The sequence below is a fragment of the Tinamus guttatus genome, unplaced genomic scaffold, assembly GCF_059628265.1.
Source record: "Tinamus guttatus ecotype Peru unplaced genomic scaffold, ASM5962826v1 Tinamus_guttatus_pri_ptg000261l, whole genome shotgun sequence".
NCBI lineage: Eukaryota > Metazoa > Chordata > Aves > Tinamiformes > Tinamidae > Tinamus > Tinamus guttatus.
In genome coordinates this window covers 608,392-621,590 of record NW_028288795.1, presented here as the reverse complement: position 1 = coordinate 621,590, position 13,199 = coordinate 608,392, and the positions used below count along the sequence as shown (strand labels likewise).

At 70.0% G+C, this 13,199-nt stretch overlaps 2 protein-coding genes across 2 annotated transcripts; both read right to left on the bottom strand.

Moving 5' to 3' along the window:
- Positions 1-670: 670 nt before the first annotated feature.
- On the bottom strand, positions 671-5,623 carry MPND (MPN domain containing). Its single transcript, XM_088527162.1, is given in 15 exon segments — positions 671-802; positions 878-970; positions 1,106-1,195; positions 1,967-2,037; positions 2,109-2,274; positions 2,835-2,911; positions 2,986-3,058; positions 3,186-3,282; positions 3,382-3,466; positions 3,540-3,636; positions 3,639-3,668; positions 3,670-3,693; positions 4,499-4,729; positions 4,800-5,026; positions 5,617-5,623. Coding segments are annotated over 15 exon segments (1,455 nt in total). The 3' UTR covers positions 671-715.
- Positions 5,624-7,288: 1,665 nt separating this feature from the next.
- On the bottom strand, positions 7,289-11,573 carry FSD1 (fibronectin type III and SPRY domain containing 1). The gene is made up of 13 exons (XM_088527092.1): positions 11,522-11,573; positions 10,811-10,906; positions 10,523-10,654; positions 10,350-10,451; positions 9,880-9,902; positions 9,641-9,762; positions 8,820-9,029; positions 8,615-8,713; positions 8,334-8,493; positions 8,138-8,217; positions 7,678-7,929; positions 7,500-7,588; positions 7,289-7,413 (listed from the first exon to the last, which is right to left on the bottom strand). Exons 1-13 carry the CDS (start codon positions 11,531-11,533, stop codon positions 7,303-7,305), a joined length of 1,488 nt encoding a protein of 495 aa, XP_088383218.1. The 5' UTR covers positions 11,534-11,573; the 3' UTR covers positions 7,289-7,302.
- Between the last annotated feature and the right edge of the window lie 1,626 nt (positions 11,574-13,199).

The window sequence follows — 13,199 nt, the reverse complement described above, 5'->3', positions numbered from 1 at the left end:
TTCCCATCCGCTATTCCCGGCGCCCATCCCGGCTCGCTCCCTGCTGCCGCGGGGCCGCGGGCCCCTCTCTCCCTCCCTCGTGGGCTCCTGTTACATTGACACAGAACCTTTTTAACGTTTTTAGCCGTGCATGCGGCCGTGCGTCCCGTCCCGTCCCCTCATCCGGCTCCCCCTGCATCCCGGCGCCGCGGGGAGCCCGAGGGACCCGTGTCCCCGTGTCCTGGCCAGGGCCAGGACGGCGCCGCGGGAGCTGCAGCTCCCGCTCCCGTGGATTGAAATGAGTGTTGCCGCTGGGCCAGCTTGCTCCATCTTTTTGTAATGGTTTCTCCTGGTTCTTAGGGGGAAAAAGAAAGAGACGACCCACAAATCTCGACTTGTATCTCTGAATAAAAGTATTAAATGTTTTCTTCTTTCTAAAGGCCGCGTCCTCTCCCTGAGCGTGAGCAGGGCCCTGAGCCGGGCACGGGATGAGCCCTTGGCTCCGGAATACCGAAGAGGGGAGGTCGGCGGGACATGGAGCGCACGGGGGTCTCGGCTCCTCCTGTCCCCGTCCCCTCCGGGGTTCACGGGGTCCGCAGAGCCGCTCACGCAGCGCCCATCGGGAACTGCCCTTTAATCAATAACTTACAGGGTCCTCCCGCCGCCGCTACGGGGTCCTGGTGTCCCTGGGGGTCCCGGTGTCCCCGGGGGTCCCCGCGCGGCGCCCGCGGCTCCCTCAGCCGCTCTGCTGGAGGAGGCCGTAGATCTGCTCGAGGACGTGGGCGAAGCCGAGGTCCTTGGGGGTCCGCGCGGCCAGCGAGCCCTGGGGACAGCGCGAGTCACGGCCCCCGCGCCGGGCGGCCCCGTCCCGCTGTCCCCGGCGTCACCTCCCGCCAACCTTGAGCTTGTCCAGGTAGGTCTGGTCCTGGCTCCAGAGCTCCTGGAATCTCACCAGGTCCGGGGCGCCCTTGTAGAACTCGACCAGCAGCGTCTGCGGCGGGGACAGGGCTGCAGGGACCTCGGGAACGGGCCGCCCGCCCCATCCCCGTGGTGGCCGATGTCCCCGTCGCCCGGAGGAGGCCGGGGCAGGTGCCGTGGCCTGGCGGGGACGGGGATGGGGACTCACCATCTCCTGCAGCACGTCGGCCGTGAGGAAGCCGTCCTGCACGTAGGCCACCTCCACCTCCATGGGGATGCCGTAGTCGTTGGGCCTTTGCTGGGGGAGCAGCGGGTGGGAGCTCCTGCGGCCCCGCCGGGGACACAGGGGGGACACACAGGGAACACACAGGGTAGGGGACACAGGGGACATGAGGGAGACAGAGGGGACATGGGAGAAATACAGAGGACATGGGGGGACACGGAGGAGACACACAGGGGACATGGGGGAGACATAGGGGACACGGGGGGACATGGAAGAGACACATGGGACATGGGGGAGACATAGGGGATACGGGAGAGACATACAGGGGACATGGAGGAGACACAGGGGACATGGGGGAAACAGAGGGGACATGGGGCAGACATACAGGGGACATGGGGGACATGGAGGAGACATACGGGACACGGAGACGGGGGACACAGGGGAGACATACAGGGGACACGGGGGAGACACGGGACACAGGAGAGAGGGGACATGGGAAGACACATGGGGGACACAGGATATGGGGGGACATACAGGGGACATAGAAGAGACACAGGACACAGGAGAGACACAGGGGACACGGGAAGACACATGGGGGACACAGGACATGGGACATGCGGGGGACATGGAAGAGACATGGGAGATGGGAAGACATGGGACATGGGAAGACACATGGGGGACAGGACACGGGGGACATACAGGGGACATAGAAGAGACATGGGACAGAGGAGAGACACAGGGGACACGGGAAGACACATGGGGGACACAGGACATGGGGGGACATGTGGAGGACACACAGGGGACGCATTTGAGGCACACAGGGGACACGGGGACACACAGACCCACCTCGGGGGGCGGCATCACCCAGAAGGGCGCGATGCGGGACTCCACGCCGGGGTTGCCGGGGTAGTAGGGCCCTGCGCGGAGGGAGCGGAGCGGTGGCGGCGGCGGCCCCGGCGCGCGGCCGCCCGCGGCGCCCGGCGCTCACCGCAGATGAGGGCCAGGCAGGGCGGGAAGCCGTGGCCGCCCTGCAGCCGCAGCTGGTAGCCCATCTGCGCGTCGATGTCCAGCAGCGACGGCAGCGCCGGCCCGAACGGGTGGCTGTGGTACCAGCCCACGAGCGACAGCCCCCGCAGGAAGAGGCTCTGGCAGATCTAGCAGGGGGGGGCACACAGACACGCACGGGGTCACCCTGATGTCCCCTCTGCTGCCATGGTGGCACTTTGGGGGTGTTTTGGAGCACTTTGGGGGTGCTTTGGGGCACTTTGAGGGTGTTTTGGGGCACTTTGGGGCGGGGAGGGGGGGGGGGTGCTGCTCACAGAACCCCAGAATGGCTGCGGTTGGAAGGGACCTCTCGGGATCATCCAGTCCAACGCCTGCTCCAGCAGGGACGCCCAGAGCAGGGGCACAGGGTCCATCCGGGCGGGTTTGGAAGATCCCCAGGGAAGGAGGATCCACAGCCTCTCTGGGCAGCCTGTGCCAAGGCCCTGTCACCCTCTCAGTAAAGGAGTTCCTCCTCCCATGGCAATGAACCATCCATGTTTCAACTTACACCCGTTACCCCTTGTCCTGTCACCTCCCACCACCGAGAAGAGCTTGGCCCCATCGAGAAGAACTTGGCCCCATTGAGAAGCGCTTGGCCCCACCGTCCCCACAACCCCCTCAGGTCCATGCGCACGTAAACAAGATCCATAAGGAGGCCCCCGTTCGTCACCTCCTCCTCGACGGCGGCGGCGGCGTCGGCGTCGCCCAGGCGCGTGCGGCAGGGGAAGGCGCGCAGCACGGTGAGCACTGCGGGGGACGCGGCGTGAGCGGCGCGGCCGCCCGGCCGCCCGCGCGCCGGCCCGGCCCCGCGCGGCACCCACGCTGCGCGCCGGTGTCCCAGCGGCCGCCCAGGTAGCCCACGACCTCGCTGCGCGTCAGGTGGCTGTGGAAATCCTGCAGGACGGAGCGGGAGCCGTGGAGCTGCCGCCCCAAGCCCAAAACCTGCCCCTCGCGGGGTCCCCGCGGCCGTGAGGAGCCACCCGGCGCTGCCACCACCCCCCCGTGCACAACCCGTCCCCACCAGGAGCAGCAGGACGTTGCTGGAGATGGCCACGTTGAAGGGCTGGAACTTATTGATGGCCGCGAAGGACGTCACCTCCACCAGGGTCTGCGGGTTCCTGCGAGACACCCAGAGCCCCGGGTGCCACCGGCCACCCCAGGGTCCCCCCCCGCCGCTGGCACCGCAGGGCACGGTGTCCCCACCGCGTCCCCCCTACCTGGCCGCGTCGCGGGTGCCCAGGGTGCAGTAGCGCACGGGCACGCGGGGCTTGTTCTCCGGCCTCTTGGCGGAGGGGCCGTGCTCTGCAGAGCGAGGTGGCCCCGTCACCGTGGCCCGGCCGGGTGGCAGCACCCAAGGGTGCCCCGCGGGCCCTACCTGCCGCCGGCTGCTCCGCCAGGCTCCTGCCCTGCTGCTTCTTGCTCCGCTCCTCCGGCTTCTTGGGTGGCTCCGGTGCTCGGCCCTCCTCGGCGCCACCTCCTCCTCTTCCTCCTCGGGCAGCTCGTCCTTCCTCACCCTCGCTGGCCAGGCTCTGCTTTGGGGAGCAACGCGGGGCAGGTGCACCCAGTGCTTAATCCTCACTGCACCCAGCTGCATGCAGCAGCATCCAGCGCTGCATGCATTGCACAGCGCCCTCACTGCACCCATTGCACCCAGCTGCACGCAGCGGCACCCAGCGCTGCATGCATTGCAGCACCCTCACTGTATCCACTGCACCCATTGCTGCACCCAGCAGCACCCAGCCGCGCTGCACGCATTGCAGCACCCTCACTGTATCCATTGCATCCATTGCACCCAGCTGCATGCAGCGGCACCCAGCGCTGCATGGATGGCAGTGCCCTCACTGCACCCATTGCACCCAGCTGCATGCAGCAGCATCCAGCACTGCTGCACCCTTACTGTATCCATTGCACCCCGCTGCATGCAGCGGCATCCCGCACTGCTGCACGCATTGCAGCATCCTTACTGTATCCATTGCACCCAGCTGCATGCAGCGGCACCCAGCGCTGCATGCATTGCAGCGCCCTCACTGTATCCATTGCACCCATTGCACCCAGCTGCATGCAGCAGCATCCCACATGCATTGCAGCACCCTCACTGTATCCATTGCACCCATTGCTGCACCCAGCAGCACCCAGCCCTGCTGCACGCATTGCAGCACCCTCACTGTATCCATTGCACCCATTGCTGCACCTGGCTGCATGCAGCAGCATCCAGCGCCACTGCACGCATTGCAGCACCCTCACTGTATCCATTGCACCCATTGCTGCACCCACCATTGCTGCACACATTGCAGGGCCCTCACTGCACCCATCGCCGCACACAGCGGCACCCACCTCGTCGGCGGCCGGCGCGTTGGGCTGGTGCTGCCGCAGCCAGGCCGCCTTGTACTGGTCCAGCTTCTGGCCCTTGTAGCGCACGGAGGCCCAGCCGCAGCCCGACTTCTTGGCCGGGTTCACGAGCCGCTTGCAGTGGGTGGCCCAGGCGCTGGGCGAGTTGAAAACCTGCCCCGTCTCCTGCCACGTGATGGTCCCGTCCGCGCCCAGGTCCCCCACGAACTTCTTGCCCTGGGGAGGCCGGGGGGTGAGCGGGGCCGGGGGGGACGCGCGGGCGGCCGCGGCGCCGTGACGCTCTCACCAGGTAGTAGATGGAGAGGACGCCGCGCGCCGGCTCCAGGAGGCCGTCGCGGAGCAGCACGCGCAGGGTGATGGCGCGGCGGGTGAGCACGGCGCCCCGGGAGCCCCCCGCCGCCTTGGCGCCGCCGCCGGCCTCCGCGTCGGCCTCGGCCTCGTCCAGCCCCGGCTCCAGCTCGTCCTCGTCCTCCTCCGGGCAGTCGTCCCCGCCGGGGGAGCCGGCGGCCAGCGCTGGGACAGGGCGGCCGTTGGGGTGGCCGCGGGCAGGACGCCTGGGCCCCCCGGGCCGGCAGCGCGGCCCTGCCCCACACTGCGCACAGGTGGACATGGGGATGGGGGGACATGGGGACACAGGAAGGTGGAGAAACACATGGGGCTAAGGGGACACTAGGACACTGGGACAGGGAGAAATAGGGATGCAGGGACGGGAGGGTTGGGGCCGGGGGACACAGGAATGGGGGATATGACGACATGGGGCGACAGAGGGACATGGGGACACAGGGCCAGGCACACACAGGGCTGGGAGGACATGAGGACACAGCGACGAGGGACACAAGGGCGGGAGGAAATGGGGACGGGGAAACACGGAGGCACCGGGACAGAGCAGCTTGGGGACATGGGGACAACAGAGACGCACGAGGACACGGGGCCGGGGGGAGACGGGGACACGGGGGACACGGAGCAGAGGCGGATGGGGACGGGGAGCCGCCCCGGGCCCCCCACAAGGGCGCGCGCACGGGGGGGGCGGGTGCGCGCAGGTGCGCGCGGGCTGCGCGGGGCGCGCGCGCAGGTGCCGCTGCCCCCCCCCCCCGCCTCCGTACCTGCCATATTCCCGATATTCCCGATATTCCCGGTATTCCCGGTGCTCCCGCCTCCCCCGGCGGTGGCACGTGACAGGCGCGCCCCGCCCTCCCCATCGCCGCCGCCGCCGCCGCACCGGGGATCTGGCCCAGCCCCCAGGCCATGGCCCCGCCCCTTGGCCCTGGCCCCGCCCCTCGCGCCGCGGGCGGGGCTGCGCAGGTGCCCGGGGCGGCGGCGGCACCGGGGGCCGAGGGTGGCGCCACCCCCGGTACCGACCCCGGTGCCACCCCCGGTACCGATCCCGGTACCGACCCTGGTGCCACCCCCGGTACCGGCCCCGGTGCCGATCCCGGTGCCACCCCCGGTACCGACCCCGGTACCGACCCCGGTGCCACCCCCGGTGCCGGCCCCGCTGTCGGGAACGCGGTGGGGCCCGCGTCGCCTTCCCGCGGCCTCGCGGTGCAGCGGGAGGGGCCCGCAGGGTGACACTGTCCCCACGGGAGAGGGTGACACAGCGGCTCGGTCACCCCGGGGCGGCGCTGGGCGGGGGGACGGGCACCGGGGTGTCCCCGGGGAGGTGGCCCCGGGGTGTCCCCGGGGAGGTGGCACCGGGGTGGCCCTGGGGAGGTGGCGCCGGGGTGTCCCCCCCGCCGCAGCCCCCGTGTCCCCGAGCCCGTCCCCATGACCGGGCAGGGTGAGCCCGGCCGCACACGGACACCCGTGTCCCCAGGGACCAGGCTGGGGGCACCCACGTGGTGACACCCCCTGCGTGTCCCCATAGGAGACGGCTGCAGCGCAGCCCCCGCCGCCGGGTTCCGCTGCCCCTTACGTGGGGGGGCCCGGACCCCTGGGTCCCACGGCCCGGGGGGTGGATGGGGGTTTGGGGGGCACCGGCTCCTCTCAGGGCTGCCCATCGGGGTGCAGGTGCCACCAGCGGGTGGGAACGGGGGTTGGGGACCCGGACGCCTGGGTCTCCTTCCCGCCAGCCCCGTCTCTGTGTCGCAGCCGTCGCGGAGGAGCCCGCCCAGGTGCAGGTGTGACGAGCCCTCAACGGGGACGAGGGGGACCCACGGGTGCCCCACGGGTGCCATCCGCCCCCCGGCACAGGATACTGCTGTGGGCGGGGGTCTGGGGGACAGCAAGTGACCAGCCCTGTGCAGCAGCCCCCGGGGGCAAAGCTGCCCCCCAGCCCTGTCTGCCCCCCATCCCATGGGCGAGGGGGGCACATGGTGCGAGTGCAGGGGACATTGCTGGGCACGGGAGGTGACAGCGCCGATAAAGTCACAGCTGCTGCTGCCCAGCCCGTGCCGAGTCCTTGGGGTCATGGGCACAAGGCAGAGAGGGAATTCACCCCCCTCACTCCCCAAAAAAACCCCGGGCCAACAAAAAAATCCCCCCCTTTTCCGCCTGGGGCTGGCGCCGCCGCAGCCCCCGGCCCCGCGCGTGGCAGCTCCGCGTCACACCTAGAGCCCAATTTATTTTAAGGCCAGAAGCAGCTGTCGACGGTGAGGGGGCAGCGCCAGCCCGGTGCCCGTGGCCGCGAGGGAAGGGGGGACGACGTGGAGCGGGATCGGGGTGAGCGACGCCGCCGGTGCCGGAGCCGCCGTCCCGGGCGCCCCGCGAGCGGCCGCAGCCCCCGCGGGCGCCGCGCGCGGGCTCGGGGGGGAGTCGCTACATTCAGCTCGTGCCCGGGGCGCCCGCGGGCGCTAGGCCAGGCTGGCGTTGGAGCTGCTGGCCGTGCTGTTCCGCTTCTGCAGGCACCGCACGGCGCTGGGCACCTGCAGGCCCGAGGACACGTGGAAGCTGCCGCACCACACCTGGAGAGGGGGGACACGGAGCGCTGGGCACGGCGCCGCGGGCCCCGGCGTCCCGCGCGGTGCTGCCAAGTGTCCCCAACCCGTACCATGAAGGCGGGCAGCACCGGCTGCGTGAACTTGGCCTTGAACGTGTGCAGCAGCTGCTTGGTCCTGGCGTTGTAGAAGGACAGGAACCCTGCGGGCACGGGCAGCGCCCTCAGCTCCGCGGCGCTGCGCCCGCCGCCGGCACCGACACCCGAGCCCTGCGGCCACCCCGGCACCCACCTTCGTGGAAGTTGCAGTAGACGCCGATGCAGTCGGGCACGGGCACGTCCAGCACCTTGGCCTTGTTGGCGTGCTTGGCGCTGAAGCTCACCTGGAGCCAGTTGTTGAGGTGGAGGCACCAGGAGGCCGAGGTCTTGCCCAGCTGGTCGAACTTGCCCAGGCTGCGGTAGGCGACGCCGACGCCGAAGGCCTTGCTGTCGCGGTCGTACCGCACCTCCCAGTAGTGGTCGTCGGCGTCGATGAGCGTGTCCCCTGCGGGCGGCGGGCGCTGGCGCGGGCTGGGGACTCTGCGCCGCTGCCACCAACCTGGGAGCCCCTTCCCGCATCCTCTGGGTGCCCCATGGCGCCTCCCTCTCGTGCCACCCTGCCCCTCTGTGCCACCAGGTCGTCTCCTTTGTGCTCCCGTGTCCCCTCCCTACACCTCGAGGTCCCCTCGTCACCCTCAGTGCCCAGCGCTCACCCAGCACCGTGTAGGACTCGGCGGTGAAGCGATCTCTGCCCCCGCGCCCCGAGGGCATCCTCTTGGGCGACTGCACGGCCCTGGCACACACAGACACCGGTGAGGCGGGGGTGGCACCACGCAGGGACGGGTGGCAGCACCCGGGGCGGGTGACATTGCCGGTGCGGCGGGTGGCATTACCTGGGGGTGGCGTTACCTGGCGGGCGAGTTGGCCGGCGAGGCCGTCCTGCCCTTGCCGTCCTTCTCGCGGGCCTTGACGTCCTGCACCTTGCCGCCCGTGGCGTCCCACTCCACGCTGAGCTCCTCCACGCGCAGGTTCTGGTGGCACGTGCTGGCGTCCAGCCGGAACATGAACGCTGGGGACGGCCACCGTCAGCGCCTCACCCGTGTCCCCATGGTGCGCCATGGGGGGGCACGGGGCGTCCGGACGAGCGCCCTGTCACCCCCTAGAGCCCCACGGCACCCCCTGGTACCCACCTCTGGTCTCCAAAGTGACCGGCTCAGAGAACTCGCCCGCTACGGCCTTGTTACACGCCCGGACCCGGAAATTCATGTATTTCATGTCAAACTTCAGCCCTGCGGGGACAGCAGGGTGGCCAGGGGGACACCAGGACCCCCAGGCCCTCCGCAAAGCCTGGCACTGCCACCCCCACGGGGACACCCCGGCTCGCCGTGCCCTCACCAGACAGGGTGTACTCGGTGCCCTTGATGCCCTCGATCACCATCCAGGGCTGGTCCTCCTTGGCGCGGGGCGGCCCCTCGAAGTTGGTCTTGCGGTACTCGAGCACGTAGTGGTCGATCTTGCTGTCCTCGTCGGGCAGCCGCCAGGCCAGCGTCACGCAGTTGTCGGCCACCAGCGACTCGGCCAGGTCGATCTCGGGGGTGCTGGGCACTGCCCGCGGGAGCGGCCGTGACGCTGCCGCCTGCGGCGCCGATCCCGCGGGACACCCCACGTGGCACCCGGGGACCCCGCGCAGGGCGGGGGGACACGCGGACACGGCGCCCAGGGACACGACGCCCGCACGGATCCCGCGGGCAGGGCACCCCTCAGGTCCCAGCACGGCGCCCGCTGCAGCCCTGGGGTCCCCTAGAGCCATCCCTATGGGGCACCCCCTTGTCCCTCCGGATGAGACTCGGACCCAACTCGTTCCCCTAGAGCCATCCCTATGGGACACCCCCTTGTCCCTCCGGATGAGACTCGGACCCAACTCGTTCCCCTAGAGCCATCCCTATGGGGCACCCCCTTGTCCCTCCGGATGAGACTCGGACCCAACTCGTTCCCCTAGAGCCATCCCTATGGGGCACCTCCTTGTCCCTCCGGATGAGACTTGGACCCAACTCGTTCCCCCAGCCCTGGCACCCCCAGAGCTCCCCAATGCCCCTAAAACGCCCTCCTGGCACCCGCCCGTCCCCGCTCGGGCTGGCACAACCCTCCGTGCCCCACGCGCCCCAGCTCTTCCTCCCCAAAACGCTGCGCCCGGCCCCGCTGCCCGCGGGCGATACCTGGCAGGAAGGCGAGAGCCTGGAGCAGGCGCCGCTCCTGGGCGAAATCCACCATCAAGTGGCTCATGTTATCGCTCACCTTGGCCTTGAGCGAGAGGCGGAAGGCGGGCGCCATCGTCACGCTGCGCGGGGACACGAGACGGGCGCAGGGAGTGAGCGGGACGCGGGAGAGGGGGCAGAGCGCGCGGCGGGGGGGACCGGGCGACGCCGCGCGGCGGGTTAGTGCGGGGGGACCGTACCTATCCTTGATCTGCTTGGCAGCCTTGGCAGCGCGCAGGGAAAAGAGGAGAAAAGAGAGCGTGAGGCAGCAGTGCCGGGAGCCAGCGCGGTGCAGCCCTGCTCTGGAAGCCGCGCGGCGCCGCGTGCCCGAGTCCTGCCACCGAAAGCACATGGCACCGCGCGCCCCTGCCACCCTGCGACCCCATCCCTGCTGCAGCACCCACGGGGACCCCCAAACGCCCACACGAAGCAGCCCCTGAGCGAGAGGACCCTCCATCCATCCCGCCACCCTCCTGCTTTAACCCTCCTCCTCCTCGCCACGACGTCCTGGCGCTCCCCCGCTTGCCCGGTGCTAATCTAGCCCTGCAGCGGGCGAAGCCAGCCCAGCGTTAACGGGGTGCCAGGCTGGAAAGAGAGCAGAGGTGCCCGCGTGGGGCAAGCGCAGCCGCGAGGAGGCGACGGGCAGCGGGGACCGGGAGCCGGTGCCCACCTGGGGGAAGTCGTGGTTGTTGGCGGTCTCCAGGGTCTGGTTGGCCGTTTCCAGCAGCTCCTCCGAGCTCTCCAGGGCCTTGGCACAAGCCGCCAGCTGGGCCTGGAGGAGGGAGCGCGGCAGCGGGTGGCGGCGGCGGGCGCGGGGCCGCGGGGCCGCGCGCGGGCGCTCACCTGCAGCTCGTACGTGCGGCTCGCGCGGTCCTGCTTGATCTTCATGAGCATGTTGTCCTTGAGCTCGTCCAGCAGCGCGTACAGCGACTGGAACTCGCCCTCCAGGTCCTCCTGCACGCGGGCCGAGTTGTCCTGGCGGCGCCGCCGCGCGTCAGAGCGGCCCCGGTGCCCGCCCGGTCCCCGCCATGGGACACCCCAATGTCCCCCGTGACCCCCCCCATGCTGCAGAGGGGGATGGGGGCAGTGATGACTGCGCCGGGGCGGCACGAGGCCGAAGGCTGCGGGTACCTCCACATTCTGCAGCATCTGCTTGAGGGCGTAGATGAAGTTCTGGATCTCCTCGTTCTTCACGGCCAGCGTGGTGATGATCTTGCGCAGCGCCTCCTGCGCCGGCACCGCCGTCAGCGCCCGCCGCCGCCCGCCCCGGCCGCCCCTCCCCGCCGTGCCAGGCGCCGCGGGGGCCCCGGCGTCCGGCTGCACCGGGGCTTGGCCAGCGGGCGCTGCCTGGCGCGGAGGGGGCCGCCCGCCCGGCCCGAAACTGCTCCCTTGGGGACATCCCCGAGCGGGGGAGCCCTAGTGCCCCCCCCTGCACTGCGTCCCCTGGCCGCCCATCCTGCCTTCCCTGTCCCTCTTCTCCATCCTTCATCCCTCGCTCCCTCCATCCTGCCTCCTTCCTCCCTTCCCTCCCCCTCATCCCTGCACCCCTCGGACCCTCCCCCCCGCCCTGCCCCCTCAGCCCCCCCTCCTGCTCCCCTCTTTCTTGCACCCTTTTCCTCTCCTATCCCCCACTTGCTGCATCCCTCCATCCTCCTTTTTCCATCCTCCCTTTCTCCATCCCTCCTCTCCCCACCCCTCCCTCCTTCCTCCCTCTCTCCATCCACCCCTCCATCCTCCTCTCCCTCCTGCCTCCATCCCTGCTCTCTCCATCCCTCCCTCCTCCAGCCCCGCTCTCCGCATCCCTTTCCCCATCCCTCCCCCGCGCCCCGGCCCGGCCCCCACCTGGTCGCCCATACCGGGCCGGCCCCGGCCGCAGCGCCGGTCCCGCCGCCGCCGCCGCTCGGCCCCGGGCACCAACAAAGCGGGAGCGGCGGCGCCGGGAGAGCGAGTCCGGGGGGCGCCCGGGGCACGATGGGAAATGTAGTCCGGGGGGCGCGAAGCACGATGGGAAATGTAGTCCCTGGGAGACCCCCCGCCCCCACCCTCACCCCTCCCCCACCCCCGGTGCACGCTGGGAAATGTAGTCCCGAGGAGACACCCCCCACGGGACACAATCCGCATCCCCAGCCATGGTCCTGCCCTTGTCCCCATCCATGGCCTTGTCCCTCATCCACGTCCCCTCCATCTCCACCCGTGTCCCCGTTGAGGCTGATGTCCCTGTCCTTGTGCGTGTTCCCTGTCACCATCCCCAGCTGCGTCCGTGCATGGGCGTCCCCGCTGCGGCGTGGCAGGAAGCCGCGACGTCACGTGTGGCAGGCGTGGGTGACAGACGAGGGCTCTCTGGGGACGGTGCCGACTGTGGGAACAGGGACACTGCGGTGACAGGGAGCCCGCGTGGAGGAACCTCCGGGCACCGGGATGTGGGGCCTCCTCATCCTCCTCGCTGGTGAGACGGATGCGGGGACACGGGGTGCGCCAAGGGGACAGTGCCCGTGTCCCCTTGCCCTGTGACCACGGTTGGGAGTGCCCCGGGGACCAGGGCGGGGACATTGTCCTGGGAGCTGGGAAGGGGCCATGGGGACGAGCTGGGATCAGACAGAGGCTGGAGGGAAAGGGATGGGAACAGTGGGGACATGGACGTGGCTGGGACACCAGCGTGGGGACAGCGGCAGGGGAGGGGAGGCAGCCGGTCCGTGTCACCGCAGGCCTGTGATCAGGGGCTGAGGTGACAACAGGGGGACACACACGGGTGGGACGCTGGGGCCCTGAGGGGTGCCCTGGTGTCCCCATGCCCACGGGGGGCCCCCTGGGGACGCCCTTCCCCAGGGCACCTCAACGTCGCCTTCCCCACGGGTGACGCGGGTGGCACCGGGACCCGCGGGTGGCAGCGGGACCCACGTGTCCCCCTGCCCCAGGTGCTTCTGTGTCACCCTCCGGAGCCATCCAGGCGGCTCCCAACGGCTCCTCACTGTGCTCCTCCCTGAGGACAACACCAGGACAAGTCGAGGGAAGGACCATGACAGGCCCTATGTCACGCGGCCTGTGGGTGACACAGGCGTCACACATAGAACAGACACAGGGTGCAGCCGTGAACCTGCGGTGCTGCGTGCAGGGCAGGACGGACTGGCGCCCGCTGCGCTTCACGTGGCGCAAGAACGGGAACCCTCTGTGCAGCCTGGACCCCACGGTCACCACCAATGACACCTGCGGCCAGGGGATGCTCCTGGCCTGGTGCCCGTCGTCCTGCGTCATCCTGCACTTCCACAACGTCCTCCTCGGTCACAGCGGCACCTACCAGTGCTCGGTCATGCTGGAGACCCCCATGACCATTGGCCAGGGCAACTGGTTTGAGGGCCTGGGCACCCAGCTCCACGTGAGGGGACTGCCCCAGAACCATCCTGCGCTCACAGCGGCCAACAACAGAAACGGTAAGAAGGTCCCCTGTGTCCCAATGGGTGGGTAGGAAGGACCTTGGTGTCCCCTCAGGTGGAAGGGACCCTGATGTCCCCATGGCTGGGTA